This window comes from Scyliorhinus torazame, chromosome 1 (assembly GCF_047496885.1).
Source record: "Scyliorhinus torazame isolate Kashiwa2021f chromosome 1, sScyTor2.1, whole genome shotgun sequence".
NCBI classification, from domain to species: Eukaryota; Metazoa; Chordata; class Chondrichthyes; order Carcharhiniformes; family Scyliorhinidae; genus Scyliorhinus; species Scyliorhinus torazame.
This window is the reverse complement of record NC_092707.1, coordinates 248,787,981-248,815,796: the sequence shown is the minus strand read 5'-3', so window position 1 is coordinate 248,815,796 and position 27,816 is coordinate 248,787,981. Positions and strand designations below refer to the sequence as shown.

The 27,816-nt window shown below is 47.2% G+C and overlaps 1 protein-coding gene across 8 annotated transcripts in view; it reads right to left on the bottom strand.

The window, feature by feature from the left end:
* The window catches only part of ninl (ninein-like), a 182,212-nt gene that overhangs the window by 32,130 nt on the left and 122,266 nt on the right, over positions 1 to 27,816 (bottom strand). For 6 of the 8 annotated variants that reach the window (XM_072504496.1, XM_072504499.1, XM_072504465.1 and 3 more), the window contains 7 exons: positions 25,020 to 25,170; positions 23,527 to 23,648; positions 22,314 to 22,840; positions 16,658 to 17,203; positions 14,964 to 15,068; positions 14,795 to 14,864; positions 4,655 to 4,939 (listed from right to left, as the gene is read on the bottom strand). In XM_072504496.1, coding sequence (XP_072360597.1) covers positions 4,655 to 4,939; positions 14,795 to 14,864; positions 14,964 to 15,068; positions 16,658 to 17,203; positions 22,314 to 22,840; positions 23,527 to 23,648; positions 25,020 to 25,170 — 1,806 coding nt within the window. The remainder of the gene's footprint in view (positions 1 to 4,654; positions 4,940 to 14,794; positions 14,865 to 14,963; positions 15,069 to 16,657; positions 17,204 to 22,313; positions 22,841 to 23,526; positions 23,649 to 25,019; positions 25,171 to 27,816) is intronic. The other 2 variants (XM_072504483.1, XM_072504507.1) reach the window with 2 other exon arrangements.

Sequence of the window (27,816 nt, the reverse complement as noted above, 5' to 3'; positions counted from 1 at the left end):
TTTTCAGTGGCATCTCGGGGGGTAGTGCACATGAGCTTGGAGCCAAGGCCCGGAGAAGCCATTTTCGGGGTGTCGAACCAACTTGGCCTGCAGACGAGTGTACCTTCGCCTCGCTGATTGCCCAGAAGCGGGTCCTGTTGGGGTGGAGGTCAGCTTCTCCGCCCTGTGCCTCGGCTTGGCGGGGGGGATCTACTGGGATTTATGACTTTCGAGAAGGTGAAGTTTGAGCTGAGGGGGATGAGTGAAGGGTCTACAATTCATGGGGATTGTTTATTATGCATTTTCAAGAATTGGTTGCCATCGAACATTGGGGGTGGGAAGGGCGGGTTGGGGTTATTGTTGGTCTTGATTACAATGTTTACTGATTGACTATTAATTTTCTTGTTTACTTGGAATGTACGGGTGATGTTTTGGTCTGTATACTGAATGGGGTGTTGTTTGGGGATTGGTACTGTTTTTGTTTGTTTTCTTTTGTTGGTTATTTGATGAAAATGTTGAAAATGAGGAGAATAAAAGATTTTTTTTAAAAATTGATTTAGTAGTGACTATCCTATATTTATGACCCATAGATTTGCACATCTTCAAAAGTGGAAACACCTCATCTACGTCTACCCTAAAAAAATTATTTCAACAGCCCCTCAGCTCTATCTGATTTGGCCTTTACTACAGAACAGGGAGGGTGGAATGAGATTCAAAATATCTTTTATTTGCACATGTGCAAGAAAAGACCATTTTAAAAGCCAAAATAGGAAAGCAGATTTGTCCCTCAGTTGCTACTGTAGCTGCTAGAGGAATCCAATTCAGGAGGAACTACGACTGTTCAGTTATCTTTGTTAACAGAAGTGTTTTGATTACTGGACACATTTAGTACAGATTCTTTCACCATGCACAGCCTTGCTTGATAGAGCTTGAGCCAGAGATTCAGGGCTGCAGTATGAAAGCAATCAAATGAGGCTCTTATGCTGGGAGCATAATATTGCTGAATTCACACCCAAAATGTTAGTTGGGAGAATCACTGTGGTGGAGGTAAAAGCAAAGAAATGGAAAGGACTTTAAAAATAGTGAAATGAATTCTAAACGTTTTTGATGCTAACCCACTTACTTCCAGTGAAATTTGAGCTATAGCAGTACGTCATAACCTTTTGAAAACGCTCGCAATTAAAATTCTAAACAGATATCCACATGCATAAAACACAAGAAGAACATCTCGATGTGTATTTAGTCAATTCTGTTACAATGATCCAATCTTTAAAAAACAGTGCCAGAGACAAAGTCATTTCCAATAATTAGAATTATTTCTTCAGTTTGTCTTGTATTCTGTAATTTAATTTTTTACCTTGTTAACTAACTATGGGTCACATTACTGTTGAGGTGCTCAAAGTGAGGGAGATGACAGATAAAACTGGCACTGCCTTTATTAGCCCATGTGTCACTGCCAATTCACGGTTGGCAGATGTCAGTCAAAACTAACCAAGTTATCGCTTCTTGGCCTTTTGGCTAAGATGAGTGTGAGGTCGGGTGTAATGCCTGGATCTGGTATGTCTCTCTTGTGGGGACCATGAATTGGGTTCAATTTAGCCAAAAGGCCAAGAAGCGATAACTTGGTTAGTTTTGACTGACATCTGCCAACCGTGAATTGGCAGTGACACATGGGCTAATAAAGGCAGTGCCAGTTTTATCTGTCATTTCCCTCACTTTGAGCACCTCAACAGTAATTTTTTGGAGCAGGCAAGGAGCTGGATTAGCAGTTTTCCCCTGTCCACACTCTGAGCTTTAGCTTTGTACCTCTGATAAAGTAATAAAAACAAACTAACCAAGTTCTGCCATCTCAAACAACGAGGGGAGAGACAGGAAACAAACGTGGAGGGGGAAAGGTAAACTATAAGGTTATCCAGTTCCAATCAGAGACTAGGAAACTAAGATTTATAGGTCATTGCAGTATCCTTCTATAATGTAAATGTACTGTGCAATGCCACATCAGATGAAAGGAGTACAGTCATTCGGGTTAGGGTTAGATCATGTTATATTATTCATCTAGGAATCCAGAGGGCTGGACTAACTCAAAGCAGCTGGGAATTAGAATCCAGTCTTCTTTTAAGAAGGTGGATGTGAACATGAAGTTGTCAGATTACATGAAGCTGTGAGATTGCTGTAAAAAGAAACAACCACTAAGGTTCTTTGCAGAAGAAAACTGGCCTTCTTTGCCCAGTTTGGCCTATAGGTGACCCCAGTTCTACATACCAACTAAGTTGACTGTTAATTCCCTCGTAAATGGTCACTTAGTTGTTTCAAAATTGCTGTTCAAGAAGGTGACCCACTACCACTCTCTCAGGAAACTACGGATCGGCAGAATCCCAATAAATATTTTACTCTTATTTGGCATCTATAAATCGGCCTCTTAATCCACAAAAAATACAATAGCTCCCAGAACAGAGAACTGTCTTAACGTTTAGAGAAGGAATTATTTCAGGATCACAGACAGTATTGGAATCAAGAAGAGCAAATTTTGCTCAAGGACTGTGGAACATTTGGCAACTCTCGTCTACTGGGACTGCGGCGGCACAGGTGGGTGTGGAATCCTCAGCAACTTGAGCTAGAAACTCAAACACGGAGATAGGTTTCTGCAAGTCTGGTAACTGATTAGCCAAAATAAACTCCAACTGAAAGCCTCTTTAATAGAATACGATCACCATTTCTTCAAACATTTTCTTGAACGAGAGGCATTTATCAGGAAAATGAAACGACAACAGATAGCAATGTTGCACATTTGTAACTTTAAAATTAGAAAGTAACTTTTTTTCCCAGACAAATGATTTCCATGTTTCACTTTTTATTATTCTTGGAATAATGGGTGTTGCCCATCCTTAGTTGCCCTAAAATTAAAATTAAAATAAGCCATTTCACAGGGTCGTTAACAGTCAACCAAGTTAGTGTGGGACTGGAGGCGCAAATGAACTAGATCAGGTAAACACAGCTTCCTAGAATGTAAGTACATGGGTGAACTAGTTTCTGTGGCATTACAACATGCAATAAAACTACTGTAAAGGCTAAAAAGAAACAAATGGCATTCCAATCGAATTCAGAAGCTATAAGTAACAAAGAAAGAATAACCCTGCATTTATATAGCACCTTTCATGACTTCAGGATGTTCCAAAACACTTCACATCAAGTAAATACTTTTGGGCAGCACGGTGGCGCAGTGGTAGCACTGCAGTCTGACGGCGCCGAGGTCCCAGATTCGATCCCAGCTCTGGGTCACTGTCCATGTGGAGTTTGCACATTCTCCCCGTGTTTGCGTGGGTTTCACCCCCACAACCCAAAGATGTGCAGGGTAGGTGGATTGGCCTCGATAAATTGCCCCTTAATTGGAAAAAATGAATTGGGTACTCTAAATTTATATTTTTTTAAAGTAAATACTTTTGAAGTGTATTCACTGCTGTAATGTAGGGAAAGGTGGAAGCCAATTTACACACGGCAAGGTCCCCAATGAGCTAATGACCAGATAGGATGTTTTAGTCACATTAGTTGAGGAACAAATATTGGCCACTTGAACTCCTTCCCTCTTTTCAAATTAGTGCCATGGAGTCTCTTACGCACACTTTAAGAGAGACCTCAGCTTAATGTGTCACCTTTAAATAACATCTCCAATAGTGCAGCACTCCTCAGTAGTGCAGCACCCCTCAGTAGTGCAGCACCCCTCAGTAGTGCAGCACTCCTCAGTACTTTGCTGAAGTGTCAGGATAGAATTTGTGCTCAAGACTCTGGAGTGGGACTTGATTCCACAACCTCCTGTCTCAAGGGCCAGAGAGCAGCTATTGACCATGGATGGGACTGTTGACATGAGCACCACTTGAAGATAATGTGAATCTTCATTTAATAGAAGAGCTAAAATCAGTCTCTAAATTAACGAAAGAAGCAGCATCTCCAAGCTCTGTACCTCAGAAGAGTGTAATCCCTTTATGGAGTGTGAATAGTTCATTTAGAATCCAATTTTTTTTTTTGTTCGGCCATTCAATCCAATATGCAATTACATTCCAATTCTATTCAGGTCCAAGCTCACCAGAGATCCAACCTAACATTAGACTAATCAGGAACCTTCTGGGGGTACGCTGGAATCAGAGCACTTCAATAATCAGAAAGCCAAATATTTACATCTTTTCTGTCCATTCAAAAGGAGAAGAAAAAAATCCAACTTGGCAGCATCCTGAGCAAATGCAGCACTGGTTGAGGCCAAGGGCAGGCGTTGCACCCACGTTCTCCTGGCCAACGTTTGTCCCTTAATCAACACTAAAAAACATATGCGGCTGGATTCTCTGCCAGCAGGATTCTCCATTGCACTGGCAGCACACCTACGCTCACGGGTTTTCCCGGCGGCATGGGGTGGCCACATGGGAAATCCCATTGGCAGGTGGCGGGTGGCCCAGGAAAATGTGGCTGATGGACCAGAGAATCCCGTCCATGATCTGACCATTTATTTAATGGTGTTTGTGGGTTCGCTGTGTGCACATTCCCCTACATTGCAATAGTGTCTGCACTTCAAAAATATTTAATTGTACTTTGGGATGTCCTGAGATTGTGACAGCCCTATAGAAATGCAAGTTCTTTCTTACCATCTCAAAACAACCATTAGAAATGAAGGTGAAACATGCCATACCTTTTCCTTAGTTTCCTGCAGTTCCTGTTCCATGAGCTGTTTCTCCCTTTCCCATTCAGATTGCTGCTGGAAATGCTCCTTTTCCAATCTGCTGGAGGTCTCCTGAAGTTGTCTGGTAACACAGACCACTTCATCCTTCTGCTGGGAAAGTTCAGCTAGTCTTGTGTGGAGCAACCGAATGCTGTTCTGATTAGCGTCTACCTTAGCACTGAATTGGGAGTTCTGATCGCTCAGCTGCAGATTCTTGCTATTGAGCTGGGCAATTTCTGCCACGTACTGTTTGTTCTAGATAAGATGGATGCAAAAGAACAATATTTATTGAAGTGGTATCGCATTATACAAGAATGTTTTCACATCAAGATGAGTATGGCAAATGTCTACCCTACAGAAATGAATAAAGTAAATCAAACCGATTGTACAGTTTGTTGGATATTAAGTGTAGACCCCACTATTTATGGCAAGCAAGTTGGTGGGAGTGTGATTCACCCACTGTATGCAACGGCCATGGTACTGTTATTACAGTACCCTGGGCGGCACAGTAGCACAGTGGTTAGCGGTGTAACTTCACAGCTCCAGGGTCCCAGGTTCGATTCCCTACTTGGGTCACTGTCTGTGCAGAGTCTGCAGGTTCTCCCCCTGTGTGCGTGGGTTTCCTCCGGGTGCTCCAGTTTCCTCCCACAGTCCAAAGATGTGCAGGTTAGGTGGATTGGCCATGCTAAATTGCCCTTAAGTGTCCAAAAAAGATTAGGTGGGGTCACAGGGATACGGTGGTTGTGTGGGCTTGAGTAGGGTGCTCTTTCCGAGGGCCGGTGCAGACTCGATGAGCCGAATGGCCTCCTTCTGTGATTCTACTCTACACCCTAGCGAGTGGTGAGCTTTATACCCAGTCGTATCCCGCTCCATTCTGGCCACAGTTTTAATTAAACAAGGAGCTAATATTTCAGGGTTTGTTTTAGAGAAAGAGGTGGAAAGGCAAAGATAATTGGAGGTGGGGGGGGATTCCAAAGCTTAGGGCTGAGACAGCTGAAGTCACAAATCACCAAAGGTTCTCTAAAATGTATTCATGAAATGTGGGCATTGCTGACTAGGTCTTTATTTGTTGCCCATCCCGGACTGCCTCCGTGAAGGTAAAGGGTGGGTCACTTTCTCGAACCCGTGCTGCCTGTGGAGTGCAGCTACTCCAATCATGTTATTAGGGAGGGAGTTCCACAATTTAAATCCAGTGATTGTGAAAGAGCAGCACTATCTCTGCAAGTCGGGATGTTGTGTGATTTGGAGGGGATCTTACGGATGCTGGTGTGCCCTTGAATCTGCTGCCCTTATTCTTCTTGGCTGTAGATGTCATGGGTTTGGAAGGTGCTGTCGAAGGAACCTTGATGAGTTGTGATGCACTATCAATTACTACGAGAGTGGAGGGGAGAATAATCGAGGCTTTATTAAGCAGAGATGTGTGGCCTCCTGCAGCTACTACCAGAATGGGAGCATCGCTGGTGTGCACACACATTTATACTCCACCTACTGGACGGAGCCAGCAGGCAGGGATTTACCCCCGAACCTCTAGTACAGGAGCCTTACCGTATTACATGTACTGAACAGTTACTACATCTACTATACAATCAGTGGTGACTACCACATTCACCCCCTGTTAAGAAAGAGTCCAGCGGGGTTGGTGGAAAAATTTACAGTTCAGGCAAAATTTACAAGTTCAGTCGGTCGGGTGCCTTGATCCTCCGCTGTGATCGCCTCGGTCCCGGTGGTGATGCAGGCGCCGACTTGGTCGCCTGTGATTCCAGGAGCGTGTTGTCCTCGTCTTCATCCCCGAGTGGAACCAGTGGGAGGACGGATCGTCCTGGGGTGGGGCTGTGGTGAGGTGCGCTGGGGGGTGGGGGGGTGAGTGCCGCCGGGGCACTCGGAGGGTAGGTGTCGGGTGGTGGGCCGTGGGCGGTGATCCAGCTGGTGCCAGATTCCGGAAGGAGACTGTGTCCTGGCGCCCGTCGGGGTACGCGACGTACACATACTGCGGGTTCACGTGCAGTAGTTGTACTCTTTCGACCAACGGGTCCGCCTTGTGGGTCCGCACGTGTTTGCGGAGGAGGACAGGTCCAGGCGCTGCCAGCCATGTTGGAAGTGAAACCCCGGAGGTAGACTTCCTAGGGAAGGCAAGGAGATGTTCATGGGGGGTTTCATTAGTTGCAATGCAGAGTAGTGATCGGATGGAGTGGAGCGTGTCGGGGAGGACCTCCTGCCAGCGGGAGACCGGGAGATTTTTAGACTGCAGGGCCAGCAGGACGGCCTTCCAGAACGTCCCATTCTCCCTCTCCACCTGCCCGTTTCCCCGGGGGTTGTAGCTGGTCGTCCTGCTCGAGGCAATGCCCTTGTTGAGCAGGAACTGATGTAGCTCATCACTCATAACGGAGGATTCCCGGTCGCTGTGGACGTAAGCAGGGAAACCGAACACGGCGAAGATGCTGGTGAGCGCTTTAATGACCGTGGCAGAAGTCATATCGGGGCATGAGATGGCGAAGGGGAATTGGGAGTACTCATCGACCACGTTCAGGAAGTACATGTTTCAGTCGGTGGAGGAGAGGGGCCCTTTGAAGTCCATGCTGAGGCTTTCAAAGGGACGGGAGGCCTTCACCAGGTGCGCTCGGTCTGGCCGGTAGAAGTGCGGTTTGCACTCCGCGCAGACCTGGCAGTCTGGTGATAGCCCTGACCTCCTCAATGGAGTAGGGCAGGTTGCAGGCCTTTATGAAGTGAAAGAACCAGGTGACCCCTGGGTGACAGAGACCATCGTGTAGGGCCCGGAGTCGGTCCACTTGTGCGCTGGCACATGTACCTCGGGATAGGGCATTGGGGGGCTGGTTGAGCTTACCGGGGCGATTACAAAATCTTGTAATAGTAGGTGGAGAGCTCGATCCTCCACCTCAAGATTTTATCATTTTTGATCTTGCCCCGCTGCGTATTATTAAACATGAAGGCAACCGACCGTTGGTCAGTGAGGAGAGTGAATCTCCTGCCGGCCAGGAAATGCCTCCAATGCCGCACAGCTTCCACAATGGCTTGGGCCTCCTTTTCGACAGAGGAGTGCCAAATTTCGGAGGCATGGATGGTGCGGTAAAAGAATGCCACGGGCCTGCCTGCCTGGTTGAGGGTGACGGCCACAGCGACGTCCGATGCATCACTCTCGACCTGAAAGGGGAGGGACTCGTCGACTGCGTGCATCGTGGCCTTGCCGATGTCAGCCTTGATGCGGTTGAAGGCCTGGCAGGCCTCAGCCGTCAGGGGGAAAACAGTGGAGTAAATGAGTAGGCGGGCCTTGTCCGCATAGTTAGGGACCCCATGGGCATAATAGGAGAAAAACCCCAGGCATCGTTTCAGGGCCTTGGGGCAGTGGGAGTTCCATGAGGGGGCGCATGCGGTCAGGATCGGGCCCTAGAACTCCGTTTTCCACAACATAGCCAAAGATGTCTAAGCGGTTGGTGCGGAACACGCACTTCACCTTATTGTACGTGAGATTAAGGAGTTTGGCGGTGTGGAGAGATTTGAGAAGGTTAGCGTCGTGGTCCTGCTGATCGTGGCCGCAGATGGTGACGCTATCTAGGTACGGGAAGGTGGCCCGCAGTCCGTACCGATCAACCATTCGGTCCATCTCACGTTGGACGACTGAGACCCCGTTAGTGACGCCGAAGGGAACCCTAAGGAAATGGTAAAGGTGGCCATCTGCTTCGAACGCAGTGTATTGGCGTTTCGCCTTGTGCATGGGGAGCTGGTGGTAGGCAGATTTCAGGTCCACTGTAGAAAAGACCCAGTACTGTGCAATCTGATTGGCCATATCAGATATGCGTGGGAGGGGGTACACGTCGAGCTGCGTGTAACGATTGAGGGTCTAACTGAAGTCAATGACCATCCTGTGTTTCTCCCCAGTCTTTACTACGACCACTTGGGCTCTCCAGGGGCTGTTGCTGGCCTCAATGATACCTTCCCGCAGTAGCCGCTGGACCTCCGACCTGATGAAGGTCCTGTCCTGGGCACTGTACCGTCTGCTCCTGGTGACGATGGGTTTGCAATCCGGGGTTAAGTTTGCAAACAAGGAAGGTGGATCGACCTTAAGGGTTGTGAGGCCGCATACGGTGAGGGGTGGTAGGGGTCCGCCGAATTTTAAAGTTAGGCTTTGGAGATTACATTGGAAATCCAGGCCGAGTAACAGGGTAGCGCAGAGGTTGGGGAGGACGTAGAGTCGGAAGTTGCTGAACTCTACGCCCTGGATGGTGAGGGTGGCGATGCAGTACCCCCGGATTTCCACGGAATGGGATCCGGAGGCCAGGGATATTCTCTGAGTAACGGGGTATACCGCGAGGGAGCAGCGCCTTACCCGTAGAGGGGTGGATGAAGCTTTCGGTGCTCCCGGAGTCAAGAAGGCAGGAAGTCTTGTGCCCATTGATTTTCACTGTCGTCGTCGCGGTTGCGAGGTTGTGAGGCCGGGACTGGTCGAGGGTGATGGAGACGAGCTGCGGCTGGTGCAGGTAGGCCCCGGGCTGGTCGGTGGCGGTGGCAGGCGATGAACAGCCAGACGAAGTTCCCGACCAGCAAGGGTCCTGAGGCGCCGTCCAAAATGGCGCCGAAGATGGCGGCGCCCACGGGGCGCACATGGCGGGCAGCGTTAAAGATGGCGGCGCCCATGGGCCGCACGTGGTCTGCAGGGAAGAAGATGGCGGCGCCAACGGGCCGCACGTGGTCTGCGGAGATGAAAATGGCGGCACCCACGGATCGCACATGGGGGATGTAGGAACGCTGGGCCTAGAAACTGCAGCGATCGATCGGGCCTGGCACACAGCAGCAAAATGCCCTTTCTTTCCGCAGGTCTTGCAGGTTGCGCTCTGCGCTGAGCAGCGCTGCCGGGGGAGTTTGGTCTGCAGAAGTAGCATTTGGGCCCTCCAGGGTTGGCTGGCTGCCGCGTGGCGCAGGCTTGGGGTGGTCTGAGGTCGGTAGCTGGTGGGGCCCACAATGTCCATGAGGATCCCGTGCGGTCGGGGGTGTACGACTGTATGTTATGGGAGGCTACTGTTAGCATGTTCGCAAGCTGCCTGGTTGCCGCAAGGTCAAGCGTACCCCCTTCCAATAGGCGCTGGCGGATGTACGCCGACCCCATGCCCGTAACAAAAGCGTCTCTGATTAAAAGTTCCGTATGCTCGACTGCCGAAACTGCCTGGCAGTCACAGTTCCTCGCCAGGATGTGCAGGGCACGCCAGAAATCGTACAAGGACTCACCGGGGAGTTGCTGTCTCGTGGACAGGATGTGCCTGGCGTAGAGTTTGTTAATCGGCCGAATATAATGTTCTTTCAGGAGCTCCATTGCTTCAGAGTAAATGGGCGCAACCCGGATAAAGGGAAAAATATCAGAGCTCACCCGTGAATAAAGGACCTGGAGCTTCTGCGCGTCCGAGGGTTGTTCAGTCGATGATCGGAGGTAGCTTTCGAAGCAAGCTAGCCAGTGGTCGAAGGCCGACGTGGCATTGACTGCTTGAGGGTGCAGCTGTAGGCGATCAGGCTTGATACAAAGTTCCATCGCTGTAATATCTTGGCTTAATAAATTGATGCACTATCAATTACTACGAGACGAGAGTAGAGAATAAGCGAGGCTTTATTAAGCAGAGATGTGTGGCCTCCTGCAGCTGACACCAGAATGGGAGCATCTCTGGTGTGCACACACATTTATATTCTACCTACTGGGTGGAGCCAACAGGCAGGGACTTACCCCCGTACCTCTAGTACAGGAGCCTTACTGTATTACATGTACTATACAGTTACTACATCTACTATACAATCAGTGGTGACTACCACAAGTTGCTGCAATGCATCTTGTAGGTGGTGCACACTGCAGCCACTATGCACTGGTGGTGGAGGGAGTGAATGTTTTAACGTGGTGGATGAGCTTCCAATCAAGCAGTCCCAAATGTTGGAGCTGCTCGCGTACAGGCAAGTGGAGAGTATTCCCTCACACTCTTGGCATGGATCTTGCAGATGGTGATCAGGTTTTTCAGAGTCAGGAGGTGAGTTACTTGCAGCAAATTGCAAACTACTGACCAGCCCTTGTAATTTCTATGGTTGGTCCAGTTAGGTTTCTGGTCAATGGTAACCCTGGTCAATGGGTATTGATGTTGGGGAGTATTCAGCGATGGTAATGCCAAAGGAAGATGATTAGATTCTCTCTCGTTGATGATGGTCATTGCCTGCATTTGTATGGTGTGAATATTACTCATCACTTATTAGCCCGAGTCTCAATGTTGTTCAGGTATTGCTATTTGCAGGCACAGAGTGCTTCAGTAATGGAGGCATTGCAAATAGGATTGAACACTGCAATCATCAGCAAACATCCCCACTTAACTTCATTGAAGCCTACTTGTGACAATAAGCGATTTTCATTTTTCATTTCATTTCATGATGGAAGGTCATTGATGAAGCAGCTGAAGATAGTGGAGCCTAGAATACAACCCTGAGGGAGTGGTGCAGCGATGTCCTGGGCCTGAGATGATTCGTCTCCAACAACCACAAGCATTTTCCTTCGTGCTACTTAAAACTGCAAGCAGTGATGCGTTTTCCTCCATTGTTCCCACTTACTTCAATTTTGCCAGGATTCCTTGATACAGAAAATGCTGCCATAATGATAAGGACAGCCACTCTCACCTAGAGCACTTCACAGCTGCAGGTTGTGTTTGTTGCTGGCTCCTGCTGGTGGTTACAGATGCCTGGAGGCTGCTGCTGCGGTTTCCTTCCTTTTCTGTAGCCGGAAAGAAGGACAATTGTTTCTAAGATACCGGAGTCCTGGAACACCTGGCTCAGAGGGCCGTATGAGTCCAGGAGGCACTCAGGTTTGGAGCAGGAAGAGGCTGCGGTACCTGATGTGTGACATTATTCCAAATGGGCCACCTGCTAATGCCATTCAAGAAATGCTTTTGCAGATTGCTTATGCTTTTGTTGCTGGTGTGGTGAGTGTTACATGTAACTGCCACGTCACTGCGGGTTAAACACACTGGAAGTCAAGGATGTTCAGCTGCACCCTTGAGCCTCATGAATGCCCAGTTTTGAGCTGCTAGATCGATTCGTAGTCTATCCTATTTAGCATAAGTGATAGTGCCATACAACATTAGAGAGGATGTCTTCAGTGTGAAGAAAGGACTTTGTCTTGTTGCGAAGCATGCTGATATTATTTGCGAGGGTATCCCAACTTGGAACACCGATTAATGGGGGTATGTAATTTTATTTTATTTTGGTGTGAGGAGACAAGTGAAACTCCGTGAGAATAAATAGTCTAGTCGTCTGGTAACAATTATTAAAGACTATTTATGAAAGTAAAGACAAATACACACAAACGGACTACTCTACTCTCTTGCAATTAAGATGTATGAATTATTAAACACACACAGTTTCTACAGAACATAAACTTTGTTACAAAATATATCTACGATACCTGAACTCTCCAAGATTTCCCCTGGTCCCCAAACAACATCCAAATTGAATAACTAGCTATAGTTACCACAATACAGGGATGATACTTAAATCTGGGAACCGTTTTTTGCTGGTCCAGTGAAGATATTTTAAAATTGCTACTACAAAGGTTTTCTGCACTGCCTTGGTTCTAAGACTTAGAAGCTTGATTGCTGGAAGCTTGGCCTTCAGTCTTGGTGGCTGTAAACTGGCCTGACTGCTTTCTGAGACTGCGAGATGGTAACTGCCTCTCATTCTTCTCAGCAGGGACTGGTCAATTATACCTTTGTTGTTCTTTGATTATACCTTTTGAGCATTTGGCTGTCTGCCCCCACAACTTCCTTGACTATACATTAACATATGTATATCTCAAGGATCTTCCCAATAATTAATAATCTGTTTCTCCTCCATAAACTATTCACACTTGATTAATTTATAAACTGTCGTTTTAAACTCATTACCAGGAGGGATGCATATCAATTGAGGCCCTTTGAATCTGAGTACTGCTGGCTCTAGGCAGATTCATGACAGTCTCCATAAGTCTGTGCAGTGATCACTCTAACCAATACTGTCATGGACAGATACATCTACGACAGATAGATTGCCGAGGGCACGGCCAAGTAGGTTTGCCCTTGTTGTTGGTTCACTTACCACCTGCCACAGACCTTGTCTGGGCGCAATGTCCTTCAGGACTCGATCAGATCAGGCAACGGAGCCACTCTTGATGATGGACACTGAAGTCCTCCACCATTATTACATTCTGTGCCCATGCTACTCTCAGTGCCTCTTCCAAGTGGTGTTTGATATGGAGGAGTACTGATTCATCAGTTGAGGGAAGGCAGTAGGTGTTAATGAGCAGGTGCCCATGTTTGACTTTATGCCAAGAGACTTCATGGGGTCCATAGTCGATGTTGAGGATTCTCAGGGCCTTTTCCTTGCAACTATATACCACACGCCGGTGGAGTAAAGGAAGTGGGGATGGAGGGATTTGAAGATGGATGACAATAAGAATTACCCAGTCGGAACACACAAGACTGGCTCACCACATTTCACTTCTTTACAGATGACAAAAAGAGATTTGCAATTTATCAACATGCGTTGGATTTAAAACTACGCTCTAATGTGCAAAAGACCAGATTTGTATCTTAATGCCAGTCAAATTGCCAGTTTCAGTCAAACAACCCACGATGTTAGCCAAACTATGTTCATTCAATTAAAGGGAAGAATTCTCCCATCCCGCCCGTGGCGGATTTGGTGGCGAGCGGAAGCCAAAAAGTCGGAAACTCACTGGTGTAAAATCTATTTGTAATTCTCCTAGTGGCAGGTTAATGGCAGTCAGTTCTTCACCTGACTGGCGGCGTAAATGCAATTTGCATTAATTAGAATCTCATGAATGCTCATTAAACAGCTGATCGCCAAAATTGCATCAGGCGTTCCAATCTTGCATCAGGCCAGTCATTTTGGCGTCAAATCCGTTTGAAAAAGAGTGACGTGCACAAGGTGGTGCTTAATTTGCATGAAATTTCGAGGTGAGTGCAATATAGCCGACCTGCCATAGTGCTGTGCCACTCCTGGTGCGCTGAATGTCATTCTGCTGGGGCAGACAGGTTCGTGCCTTCCAGCTCCATGCCAAGCTGGTCTTTATGGACTGCACTGTGCTGCAGGATTCATGGACCCTCCACTTCCGACAGTCCAAAGTTTAACTGGGGGAGGGGTGCAAGGCAAGGGGGGAGTGGTATGCTGACAAAAACAAGGGGGGGGGGGCAATGGAGAAGGAGGGTTGTGCAATGGTGGGGGTGTGGAAGGGCAAGAGGGCACGATGTCAGGCAGAGGTGGGTGAGGATGACGAACAATGGAAGGCAAAGGGAAGACCAAGGGGATGGAAGCTGGACCCCAATAGGCTGCATGAAATGCTCACAAACACCCTGCCTGAGAGGGTGGTAGAAGCGGGTTGCCTCACATCCTTTAAAAAATACCTGGATGAGCCCTTGGCACATCGTAACACTCAAAGCTATGGGCCAAGTAATGGCAAACGGGATTAGGTAGGTAAGTCAGGTATTCTTCATGAGTTGGTGCAGACTTGGTGGGCGGAACGGCCTCTCCTGCACTGTATTTTCTCTGATTCTGTGAAGTGGGGGGGAGGGGGTCAAAGGGATACCACACCACATACTGGAAGACTCCAAATGGGGTGGGTAAAGGTTCAAGTGGGACATGGGCGCCTTGCAGGTGATGGTCTCTGGGGGAGTGGTTGAATCGGGGTGCAGGCTTCTTCTGGAGGTTGCTAGACTTTTGCCTCTGGGTTCCAGACATCCTGCATGGTCTCGGGAGGACAGGTTGCCTGGAGATGGTGATAGGAGTGTGCTGGACCGGGACCTTGAGCCCACTTGTTGACAGCAGCTGGATGAATCAGCTGCCAGGTGATTCAGAAGGGAACTCGCCTGTGCATAATTAACGGACTTTGGAGCACAGAATCTGGCGCTGGGGTCCTGCCATTCTGACCAGCGGGAAATGTACCGCTGGAGCAGCCCGCCACCTCAAAAGTGGAGAATTCCACCCAAAGGCATCCTTTTATTACCAAATCACCTTCGTGAAACCAGACTTTGATCTAGCCCAAAACAACATTCCGAACCAACCGTCCTGAGTTCAAATCCTTACCCGTTTATGAAGTTCCTCGAATTCCCTCTGCTTGCACTCTCTTTCATTTTTCAACTGTTCCACTTGTTTCCTGTACAACACAAATGTTTTATTTAAAGGGAGTCCAGTCACAGAAAGCAATCCAAAATAAAAGCATTTCACAAAGCTTCTAAAGCACCACCAAACTTACCGTTGTTCGTCAACTTTGCCTTCCACATCTTGGAACTCCTGATGAAACTTTGTCATTTTTCTTTTCAAGGAAGAGTTTTCTTCGGAAAGCATTTCAGACTCATACCTAAGGAATATATTATTCTTGTCAAATAACTGCAGCTATTCGCTAGAGGTTTTCAGGAAGTGCTCGAAGTACAACAATTTTTAAAAATAAATAAATTTAGAGTACCCAATTTTTTTTTTTCCAATTAAGGGCCAATTTAGCATGGCCAATCCACCTCCCGTGCACATCTTAGGTTGTGGGGATGAAACCCACATAGTCACGGGGAGAATGGGCAAACTTCACACAGACAGTGATCCAGGGCTGGGATTCGAACCCGGGTCCTCAGTGCCGTATGCAGCAGTGCTAACCACTGTGCCGCCGTGCTGCCCCGTACAACAATTTTAAGGAGCAACTAAATGTTGGCCTTTACATTGCAAAAATTTCAATTTATCCCAACACTATTCATGGGATGGGATGCAGAATGCAAGGATTACAAATGAGTGAAAGACAAAATGATCATATCAGACATGCAGAAGTTATATCCATGCTTTTAGTGCATTTACCACCATCACCAAGATTAAGACAGGAGTTCTATAAATCAACTTAAAACTCGATAATTCTAGCATCATTTGGTTGAAATAGTGGGTGCGTTATGAGAGACAATGAAGAGTTTTTGTTTTAAAGACAGCACGTTATGATCTGGAATCCACTGCCTGAAAGCGGGGGGGGGGGGGAAGAAAACTAACAGTAACTTTTAAAAGGGAATTGAATACATGCAAAGGAAAATAAATTGCAGGCTATGGGGACTGGGACCAACTGGATAGCTGGTATGGGCATGGAAAGCTTCCTTCTCAGCTACACAAATATATGATCTGTGCCCACTTATTTTACAAGGCTTATGCCATCTTTAAAATAACAAGTATGAATCCATAAATCTACACCTATACTGATGCCAACTTCAACCCACTAAGACCCATTATAAGGCTGCCCAGACATTGCAAAGAGGCCAAAAATAATAAGTTCCAATCAGAGATCAATAGATGCATCTTGTGGACCGGAGCAGCTGACGCAGGAGTGCACTCGAAACTCACAACAACCCCCCAAGCAAGAGTTCCTTCAAATTCAATAACACATCGTCTTTGAGGTGCATTTTCATCTTGGAATAGGAACCGCTTACCCTTTACAGGCAGAGTTTCCGATCACACCTCCTTCCACTATTAGTCCACAAGAGCAATGGACATGACAAATAGGTCCAGTGTTCAGTTGAAAAAGGTAGGAAGTGACTAAATGGAAATTTACAAATTAAATGCAGCAAAGCACAGTCGCTCAGAAAAGGCAAACCTCGCGATATTGCAGAAATTTCATTCTTGATCAGTTGCATTGCCCAAAGGTGAAGAATTCAGTTTAATTGTTGACAAAAAGAAAACAAGTTTTGTATGCTTGATTTTGATTAACGGAAGGATAGCTGTCAGTTCAAGAATTAAGATGCAATTCTTGTGATTAGTAGCAGTAGTCATGTGGTCAATAGCCATTCTAAGACAATTAGCATGACAAACCTGTATTTCTTCTCAGCTTCAGTCCCTGCCTCCAGTTTAGTGACTAACCTCCGCAGCTCCCTGGTCTCATTTTCAAGCACCTGCTCCCTTCTCTCAGACTCATCCATTACTTGCCTCAGTTTTATTTCCATCTCGTCTTTTTGCTGTTGCCACCCCAATATCTCCTCTTCTTTTTTCTTCAGCAGTGCGGAAAGCTCTTCATTGGTTGAGGGATGGGCATGGATGTCTCGGTAAAGGCACGAGTAGTCCCCAGTGAGTTTTTCATCTTGATGAGTTAGATCCCCTGCATTGATTACATGTTTTAGCTCTTTTATCTGAGCATTTAGACTCTTGCTTTCAGAGCCAAGATTGTGTATTTGCTCTTTGTACTTGGTTTCCATTTCTTCCCTCTCGATTGCAAACGTTCTACAGATCTCGGCTTGTTCCTCGTGCATTTCTTCCTGCAGGGTTAGCTTCTCTTTCTTGGCTTCATTGCAAATTGCCTGAACTCGGGATTCCCACTGAATTTTCATTTGGTTCTGCTGTCTCAGCAACTCCTCAATTTTCAGGTCATATCTCTGGATCAGCTCGGCTTTGTCAGACTGATACTTTTGTGTTAACGCAACATGGTCGACTTTCAAAAGTGATAACCTCAGGCTAGATTCATCTTGTGTTGCCTTCCTAAAGACATTTAAATACTTTTCATTAAACTACTTGAAACAATCCTTAAAACAATTATTTCCATAATCTCCCAAAGGGCATTGGGAGTAAAGTTTTTACAAGCTGAGCAGTAACTTATCGTGTGCCCTCCAGCTCCTATTGCCATGGACCAGTAAGATACAGGTTTAGATTGACCATACTCCAGTACCTCTGTCCCCCAGTACCTCCACACGACCTTAGTACTGAGAAAATATTTGCAGCTGCATAGCTTCCTTCACAGCCTCAGGACATCCCAAAGCTCATTACTGCCAATTAAGTACTTTCGGTAGTGTATTCACTGTTGTAATGCAAGAAACGCAGCAGCAATTTGTGCACAGCAAGGTTCCACAAACAGCAATGAAATAATGACCAGATCATTTAGATTAGGTGTTGGTTCAGGGATAAATAATGGCCCGGACCTCAGGAATGTCATTTTTTCATAATGGTAGTGTGGCATCTTTTATGTCTACCTGAGGGCAGACAAGGCACCAATTTAACATCTTGCCTGAAGCTCTTCAGACAATGGAGGGGCTTAGCATTGTTGCTTCACAGCGCCAGGGTCCCGGGTTCAATTCCCGGCTTGGGTCACTGTCTGTGCTGAGTCTGCACGTTCTCCGTGTCTGCATGGGTTTCCTCCAGGTGCTCCAGTTTCCTCCCACAAGTCCTGAAAGATGTGCTTGTTAGGTGAATTGGACATTCTGAATTCTCCCTCAGTGTAACCGAACAGGCGTTGGAATGTGGCCACTAGGGGATTTTCACAGTAACTTCATTGCAGTGTTAACGTAAGCCTACTTGTGACAATAATAAAGATTATTTTTAAAATTTGTTTTTTAAAAATGGGGTGGCCAATCGTTGGCAACCATGCAGATAATTTATCTTTCTCATCTCCTATACAACGCTCCCATGGCGAGCGTACGGACCAACAACACCAACTCCCGATACTTCCAGCTGCACAGGGGCACCAGACAAGGATGCCCACTGTCCCTGCTGCTGTTCGCTCTAGCGATCAAGCCATTAGCAATTGCGCTCAGAGCAGCAAAAAGCTGGAGGGGAATCCGAAGGGGCGGCAGATCACAGAGTCTCACTCTATGCAGATGACCTGCCCCTCTACATTTCGGACCCACAAAGCAGCAAGGACGGAATCATTGCGCTCCTGAAAGAGTTTGGCGCCTTCTCCGGCTCCAAACTCAACATGAGCAAAAGCGAGATCTTCCCGGTACACCCATAAGTAGGGGGGGGGGGCAGCACTAACGAGACTGCCGTTTAAACAAGCCCGACACAAATTCCGCTACCTGGGGATCCAAATAGCCCATGACTAGAAAGGGATCCACAAATGGAACCTCACCAGTCTGACAGAGGAAGTAAAAAAGGACCTGCAAAGATGGAACACATTCCCACTCTCCCTCGCGGGGAGAGTCCAGACGATCAAAATGAGCGAATAAGGGAATGGGTCAAGGTGTCAGGAGCTGAGTGGGTGCGCGGAAGAGGCCTCCAGCATGGGGACCTCCCTCCGGGCCCTCGTCACGGCGGCACTCCCATCCCCACCCAAAAAGCACTCCAGCAGCCCGGTTTGATAGCCACCCTCCAGTCCTGGAACCAACTACGGTTGCAGTTTAGCCTGACCAAAATGTCGGACAAAGTTCCCATCTGCAACAACCATAGGTTCACGCTAGCGCTGACTGACGCCACCTTCAAAAAGTGGGGACAGGACGGAGGGACACTGACAGTCAGAGACCTATACACGGATGGCAGGATCGCAACACTGGACGAACTGACAGAGAAATTCCAGCTAGCCAGGGAGAAATGAGCTAAGGTACCTACAACTCAAAAACTTCCGACGAAAGGAGACAAGGACATACCCACAACTGCCACGACAGACATTACTGGAAGATTTACTGGACACAAGCATCCTAGATAAAGGGAACTGTAGCGACATGTATGACCAACTGGTAGAAAGGGCCGACACCGTACTGGACGCAACAAGAAAGAAATGGGAGGAAGACCTGGGGATTGAAATAGGGTGGGGACTCTGGAGCGAAGCACTGCATAGGGTCAACTCCACCTCCACGTGCGCAAGGCTCAGCCTGACACAACTAAAAGTGGTACATAGAGCCCACTTAACAAGAACCCATATGAGTAGGTTCTTCCCGGAGGTGGAGGACAGATGTGAGCGGTGTCAAGGAGGCCCGGCCAACCACGCCCACATGTTCTGGTCTTGCCCCAGACTTGCGGGGTATTGGACAGCCTTCTTCGAGGCAATGTCCAAAGTAGTGGGGATGAAGGTGGAGTCATGCCCGAAAGTGGCAGCCTTCGGTGTTTCAGACCAGCCAGATCTATTCCTGAGAGGAGGGCGGACGCCCTTGCCTTTGCCTCCCTGATCGCCCGCCGTAGAATCCTGTTCGGTTGGCGGTCAGCAGCACCACCCAAAGCTGCAGACTGGCTGTCCGACCTCTCAGAATCTCTCCAAATGGAGAAAATCAAATTGGCATTCCGAGGGTTAGACGACGGCTTCCACAGAATGTGGGAGCCATTCATCAGACTGTTCCGGGATCTGTTTGTGGCCAACAAACAAGCAGAAGAATAGCCAGGTAGCCAAGAATCAGGGGAATGTAGCCAAAGCATGAGAGGGAGGGATAGGGTTGGGCGGAGCGGGGGGGGGGGGGGGGGGCAGGGGAATGATAGCCGGAAGAAGGGCATGGGAAACGATAACAAACTTGGCATCTACAGGAACAGAGAGCAAGAACATCCCCCCCCCCCACCCCCCTCCCCACACACACACACAAACAGATGCCTACTTATGTGTTTGTAAATAATATTGATAATTGTACAGAGTTGCTGCTATTGAGCTGGTGCATAATACCTTACCAGTTATTTTATTTTTTATTTCTTTCTTATTTTTTTTGTTGTTGGTATGTTTGTGTGTGCCCTTCTCTTCTATATATATATATATATATATACATATATATATTTCTTATTCTGTGTACATAATGGTAAATATACTTCGTTCAAAAACCCAATAAAGAACATTTATAATTTTTTTTTAAATCTTTTTCATTCCTGGGGTATGGACGTTGACAGTAAGGCCAGCATTTATTGCTCAGTCCTTGAAAAGGTGGTGCTGGCCTGGGCATTCTTGACTGCTATAGTCAGTATGGCATAGGTCCAGGATGTTTCTCCTGGCTGGGGAGTTTAGAACTGGGGGGCGGGGGGGGGGATCATAGAATTAGGACATCAGCCATTTAGAACAGAAACGAGGATGACTTTCTTCACTTAGAGTATTGTACCCCAGGGATGCTCAATTATTGACTATACTGAAGAGAGGGAATAATAGATAGTAACAGATCAAGGGGTATGGGGATTATGCAGGCAGTGCAACTGAGATAGAAGTGCTAATTGAATGGTCGGCAGCTCCTCACCACACCAAAAGCAGCTAAGTGCACTCTTATGTGAAACAGAGGAAGTCAAAGCACTTAGCTGCTTTTGATGTGGTGAGAAGCTGTCAATCATAGCAAGAGTATTTGTAAACATTGTGGTTAGCATCAAAGCAGAGTAATGAAAATGCATTCACACATGAAGGGAAAGATTGATCAACAATCCAAGTATCTGGAATAATAAAGCCGTCAATCATTGGCTGATGCAATGTATTGCTGTGTGAAATTGAATGGAAGATTTTCATTTCAGCTGCTGTCAAAGGATTTGAAGGCCTTTGAAGTGTACTGGGCTTTCCAGGAAGCTTTGGATATTTGTAACAGCTTTTGTCTGAGTCAGCAAATGTTAGGAAAGGGTAAGTGAAATCGCAGTGATTTTTCATCCGACTGCCTAGACTACTCCAGTTTTCAGACAGGGGTCTTTGTTGGGGCCTCAGATGGGGAGGTCTCTTTTGGGGCCTCATATGGCGGGGGTCTCTGTCGAGCCCTCAGATGGCGGGGGTCTCTGTCGAGCCCTCAGATGGCGGGGGTCTCTATTGAGCCCTCAGATGGCAGGGGTCTCTATTGAGCCCTCAGATAGCGGGGTCTCTTTGAGCCCTCAGATGGCGGGGGTCTCCGTTGGAGCCTCAGATGGGAAGGTCAGGTCATCCTCATGCATGTGTGTTGCTGGAAGGAGGTGGGGGAAGGGGGGAGTGGGGAAGGATGCCCCAACTGGTCAGCGAGGGGGAGGCAGAATTTACATTAAGGTTGGTGGGGCCGCCTCCAGACCAAAGTTTTGGGCTGCCCGCTCACAATTGGCAGCCCGAAACCAGGATTCAGACAAAATCCCAAGAGCTCTCCTCCATACATACATCTGCATGGAAAAGGAGAAGGAATCACTCCTGGGCGCTGCTCCTAGCGCCAACAGAGACCAGGATCGATTCAACTCCAGCCGGAACACTTAGGGCTGGATTCTCCAATTTTGAGGCTATGTCCGGAGGAAGTGTCTAGTTTTACAATGAAAAAGTCGTCGGCGCCTCTGCATCGATGCTCCGCCTGGTGGGGGCTAGCAGCTGCGCCACGTAAAGCCCCCAGCTTTATCTGCAGATACGGAGGGAGAATTGCCAGGTCCGTGGATGTGCATGTGCACGGCGGAGATCTGCGGCAGCTGTGGCGCACTACATGGCATGGCCACACATGGACCCAGCCTGCCAGATAGTGCCCTCCTGTAAGCCCTATCGCCACCCCTAGACCACCCCCCCCCCCCCACAGCCACCGCCGAAGCTCCCCCTGGCCAGCAGAAAGGCGCCCCCCAACCTGGACACAGTCCGCAGCAGCCTCCCGAGGTCCCCGAAAACTGTGAGGAAGTCGGCCCATTGGGGGCGGAGCACCGGGTGAGGGCTCAGGTGACATCCTGAGGCCATCCCAACGGCGCGCACCGTACTCAGCGATTACGTGTCTTTGAGGGGGCGGAGCATCCGAAAAATGGCGCCGCCCCCGATTTCACCGTAAAAATGGATTCTCCGGCCAATCGCTGAACAAGATTTCAGCGTCGCCAATCGGAGAATCCCACCCTTCGTCTCCAGAATGGAGAATCCAGTCCATGTATCTTTAACTCCAGTTCTCTTTTCCGCCCAATAGTCTGCCTGTGGGTAATGTGAGCAACACTGTTCAGCATGACCTACCTCAGTTGCTGCAGCTCCTTCTGATGTTGAAGTTTCAGCTCTTTCTCCATTTGAAGCTTCTCCTTCGTTAACCGCTGCTCCAATTCAGACTTCTCCTTGGCAAAGGTCCGCTGCTGTTCGGTCCTCTCCCACTCAAACCTCTTTTCCAGTTCCTGCATTTGGAACACCAGTTTTGTTTTAGCCCATGCCTCAAACATTTTAGTCAATTCTCCACCCTTCTTAAGCTCCTCCATTTTGTATTTCAAATTCTCCATCTGCTCTTTCCTCAGCTCTTCTTGCAGGTTCACCTTGACTGTTTCATGTTTCCTCAGCAGAGCAGCGATTGCCTCTTCCTGCGTGGCTTCTCCTTGCTGCTGTTGAACACGAAGCTCGTTCACTACACCTTGAAGTCTCTCCATCTCCTGCTCCCTGGCCATCCGTTGATCCTCCAGTTCACTGATCTCAATCTTAAAGCTTTGCTCAACGTACTTCCTCTCTTTCTCAAAGTTCCTCTTCATCAGTTCAATTTCTCTCTCGTAATAATTTACCTGCAAAGTAACAGCAATGTTATACCATCTTGTACTTCAGCAGTGCTGCACTTTAAAACATGAAGAACAAGTGGTTAGCACAGTTGCTTCACAGCTCCAGGTTCCCAGGTTCGATCCCGGCTGGGTCACTGTCTGTGTGGAGTCAGCACGTTCTCCCCGTGAGTGCGTGGGTTTCCTCCGGGTGCTCCGGTTTCCTCCCACAGTCCAAAAATGTGCGGGTTAGGTGGATTGACTATGCTAAATTACCCTTAGTGTCCAAAAAGGTTAATTGGGGTGACTGAGTTAAGGGGATGGGGTGGAAGATGTGTGTGCTTGAGTGGGGTGCTCTTTCCAAGGGCCGGTGCAGACTCGATGGGTTGAATGGCCTCCTTCTGCACTGTAAATTCTATGAAAGTGTAATTCGCTACACACTGTGGTGGAATTAGATTAAGTAATTAATGCCCATGTATTGCAATTTTTCTCCTAACTCTCGAGTATAATTTTTTTTTCTAGACAGTTTCCTATTAACCCTCAACATTACTGATTTCAGTCATGAATTTCACCAAGTTGTGTGTTAAGTTCAAGGTTTTTTCTGCTCTCAGGTAGATATATAAGATCCCTGGAACTTGTCATGCAGCTAAAGATAATGCACCATAATCTTACTAGGGAAAGGAAGAAATAAATGAAGAGAGATAAAAGACTCTTGCCTTTGTTTCCAATTGTATTCTAAGGTCATGCACTTCCTGTATGTGCTGCTTTCTCAGTTGTTCCATTGCTATCTCTGCTTTGATGCTCACGTTAGCACATTCACCTTCTGGGGAAACCTTATCTGGTCAAAAAAATAATTTATCAAGTTTGCAAACAAAGCATTGGAGTTCATTTCTAGAGGAATAGAATCAACAAGCAGAGAAGCAATATCTAACTTATGTAGAACCTTGGGTCAGACCGCCCTTAGGGCATCGTTTGAAACATTAAGGAAAACTTCCTACGATTTTGCTGCTTGCTGGTTGTATTTGCAAAGAATTCATTCCTCCGTGAAAATTAACTTCAAAAATAAATTTGGAAAATATTTTTTGAATTTCACTAAAATTCTTTCATTTTAAATGTGCAATGATTCTACATAGTTGCCCCAGTGAAAGCACTCTCACCTAGTCAGTCAGAAAAATGAGAGTTCAAATTTCACTCCAGAGAGGTAATAATAATGTCATGGAAGCATTGCTCTACCAGAGGTCCCTTCTTTCTGATGAGAAGTTAAACTGAGGCCCTGTCTTGCATCTCAGGGGAATGTAAAAAGAGGAAGATTACAGAACAGAAGGTGATTCAGCCCATTGTGTTCACTCTTCCTCTCTGCAAGAACAACACAGGTCGTCCCACTCCCCTGCCCTTTTCTTGCAGCCCTGCAGATGTTTTCTCTTCAGTTAATTATCCTATTCCCTTTTGAAAACCAGGATTGAAAGTGACTCTGCCACAGTCCAGACACTTCCAGGCCCTAACCATTCGCTGTGTAAAAATGCTTATCCTTAGGTCGCCATTGGTTCTTTTGCCATTCACCTTAAATCAGTGTCCTCTGGCTCTTGACCCTTGTGCCAATGGGAATAAAAGATACAAAAGGGACCATTTTGAAGAAGAGCAGAGGTAGTTCTTCCCAATATTCTCGCTCAACCAACCAGGAGGTTTAATATTATTAGGGGTCTGGACAGAGCAAATTGAGAGAAACTGTTCTCGTTGAAAAGAGAAATGTAATTAGGTGTGCTGCTCTTGCAGAAAGCTGGCACAGCCACAATGGGCTGAATGGCCTTCCTGTGCTGTAACTATTCTATGATTCAGTCTCTACAAACAAATTTTATTTCTTTCACTGCTGTTTGGAGGGCCTGGAAGTCACATTCCCCTTCATGGAAGCAGTGACTCTCCTTCATTGGTGATAAAGCACTTTGGAAAATCCAGAGGCTATGCAAGGCGCTACAGTTATTTCATTAACATCCTTTCCTTTCCAATAGTTATCCATGGAGCAATATCAATAATAAAGCACCACTCTGGGCTACACATCTCCCCAATCCATTTTCAATCTGAATATTGACTCATAAGGTTCTATATTGTACATAGTATTCTCCTGCCCAACAACTTTATGTAACATTGTGTGGGGTGGAAGGACGAAGGGGGGGGAAGGCTAAGGGACAACGGGAGACCTACTATCACTTACCGGGGACAGACTCACGTCGGATAATGCTGCTGTCAGTGCCTCTATAAATGGAATTCTTCTTATTACCCACATAGTGATGATTCCTATGGTTCAGCTGTGAGTGGAGCACTTGCATTTCAGATTGGAGCTCATCATTTCGGTCTCGCAACTCCTGTGGGAATAAGCATAAAAATCTTAGATAATGAAAGAAAAAAAGGTTACATATAGTGACTCCAGAATGGAGATGTTTGGGTGATTCCTTGTCAATCATGCTGTAAATGACTGGATTTGATTTTCCACACGTAATTTGTATCATGTAACTATTTTCAATCTGAATTTCGCAGAAAAATAATTTTGTTACACTCAGGAGAACGGATTTGCTGGATTCTGGCCACAAGTTTCAGAGAATCTCTCGTACCACCCACCTCATTGGCCGACAGAGTTGTGCCAATTTTCAACGCAGAGAAAAAAAAATGTTGTTGGCATGAAACTGCTGCACTTTCTTGCACCAAATACACACATTGGGTCAAGAGTTTCTTCCGCGCTCACATGCAAACGCTCTTCGAAGTGTGCAAACCAACCAAATGGCTTAAAAGGTGGTGGAATTCTGGCCATAGGTGAGTAAAGCGCAGAACTATAATAGCACCAAGTGTCCTTTTTAAAAAAAAAAACAGACATCCATCAAATTCTCTTTTCAAAGAAAACTCTGATCGCAAAACTGACCTGATTGAATTTGCACTGGTTTGGGAGAGAAGTCTCTCAACATTGTAAATAGATTTTCAAACACGGATTCATTTTTCTGGGCTTTTAATTGCAATTTGCGTGTTTTTAAAATAAACCTCACTTGCTTCTTTGAACGGGTTTGTAGGGCAAAGTGTAAGTGACATTAAAATCTGGAACGCTTTTCCCAGTCGGTTTCTAAACATGTTGTACCCGATGTGCATTAATGACAAAACGAGTTGAAGCTTTTAATTTTAAGACCCAAAGAAGAAATAGACTGGTCTGGTTTTGGCATCTCTCCAGAGCCAGACTTATGTCCAAATTAGGTTTGGCTGTTTTCTAATGAGATTGGGAGGGTACTGCAAGTTAGCATCAGCAAAATGGGTGCAAATTTAGGTGTAAATTCTGTAGTATGCCCAAGGAGAAAACGCCAGGCTTTGATTAATACAATCACTTAAACTATCATTGTCCCCTTTCCGGAAACCCCTCCACCCCAGCATCCTCTCCCTCCACTCCTAAAGGCATGACTCCCAATAAGACAAACTCGTAAACAAGTTGGTCCTCAAGAGTATTGAAAGTCAGAGAGATCTAGGTGCACACGTCCACAGGTCACTGAAAGGGGCAACACAGGTGGAGAAGGTAGTCAAGAAGGCATACGGCATGCTTGCCTTCATTGGCCAGGGCATTGAGTATAAGAATTGGCAAGTCATGTTGCAGCTGTATAGAACCTTAGTTAGGCCACACTTGGAGTATAGTGTTCAATTCTGATGGCCACACTACCAGAAGGATGTGGAGGCTTTAGAGAGGGTGCAGAAGAGATTTACCAGGATGTTGCCTGGTATGGAGGGCATTAGCTATGAGGAGCGGTTGAATAAACTCGGTTTGTTCTCACTGGAACAACGGAGGTTGAGGGGTGACCCGATAGAGATCTACAAAATTATGAGGGGCGTAGGCAGAGTGGATAGTCAGATGCTTTTTACCAGGGTAGAGGGGTCAATTACTAGGGGGCATAGGTTTAAGGTGCGAGGGGCAAGGTTTAGAGGAGATGTACGAGGCAAGTTTTTTTTACACAGAGGTTAGTGGGTGCCTGGAACTCGCTGCCGGAGGAGGTGGGTGGAAGCAGGGACGATAGTGACATTTAAGGGGCATCTTGACAAATACATGAATAGGATGGGAATAGAGGGATACGGACCCAGGAAGTGAAGAAGATTTTAGTTTAGACGGGCAGCATGGTCGGCACGGGCTTGGAGGGCTGATGGGCCTGTTCCTGTGCTGTACTTTTCTTTGTTAGCTGGACTCATGTATTGTCTGTGATTCTTCATAAGTGAGTGAGTATGAACAGACTGCTTAATGCCAGTGAGTGCAAGTAGGCTGTACCATATCCAAGTCCTCAGCTCACTTTCCAGCAGGTATCACCACTAAGGAACCAAGATCATGAACTCCAACTGAGTTTCCCTTTCCTTAGCCCTGTGACGTTACACTTAATTTCATAAACTCAATTCACACTCTTTTATTCTCCTTATCAAAACGGACACTTGGGGCTGGATCCTCCGATTTTCAGGAAACTGTGCCGTTTTATGACCGAAAGTTCGGAGCAGAACAGCCACCAATCCTCCGTTTGGTGGGGGGCTAGTAGGCAGGCAGCGTAGAGAACCCGGCTCTAGCTGCCGATACGACCCGGAAAATTGCCGGGTCCGTGGCTGTGCATGCGCGGACCCGGCCTGCAAAATAGTGCCCCCCCTTTGGCTGGCTTGCGACCCCCAGACCAACCCCCAACAGTGCCCTCAGCCCCTGCCAATGTCACCCCTGCCCGCGGATCGGCTCTCCCCCGATTATGGCGGCGCTGGACTGAGTCCGCAGCCACCACTCCGGGTTGCCGACAAGAAATAGCATGAGAGACCCACCCCGTCGGGAATTCAGGCCGGTCCGGAGCGGAGCATCGGGGGGGGGGGGAGGCAATGTCCTGTGGCTGTCCATACGGCGTACTCTGGAGGGGGCGGAGCATCGCGAATGCGCCCCCCCAACCCGGCTCTCGTTGGAAACGTTGATTCTCCGGCCGATCGCCGAAAGGGATTTCAGCGTCGCCACCCGGATAATC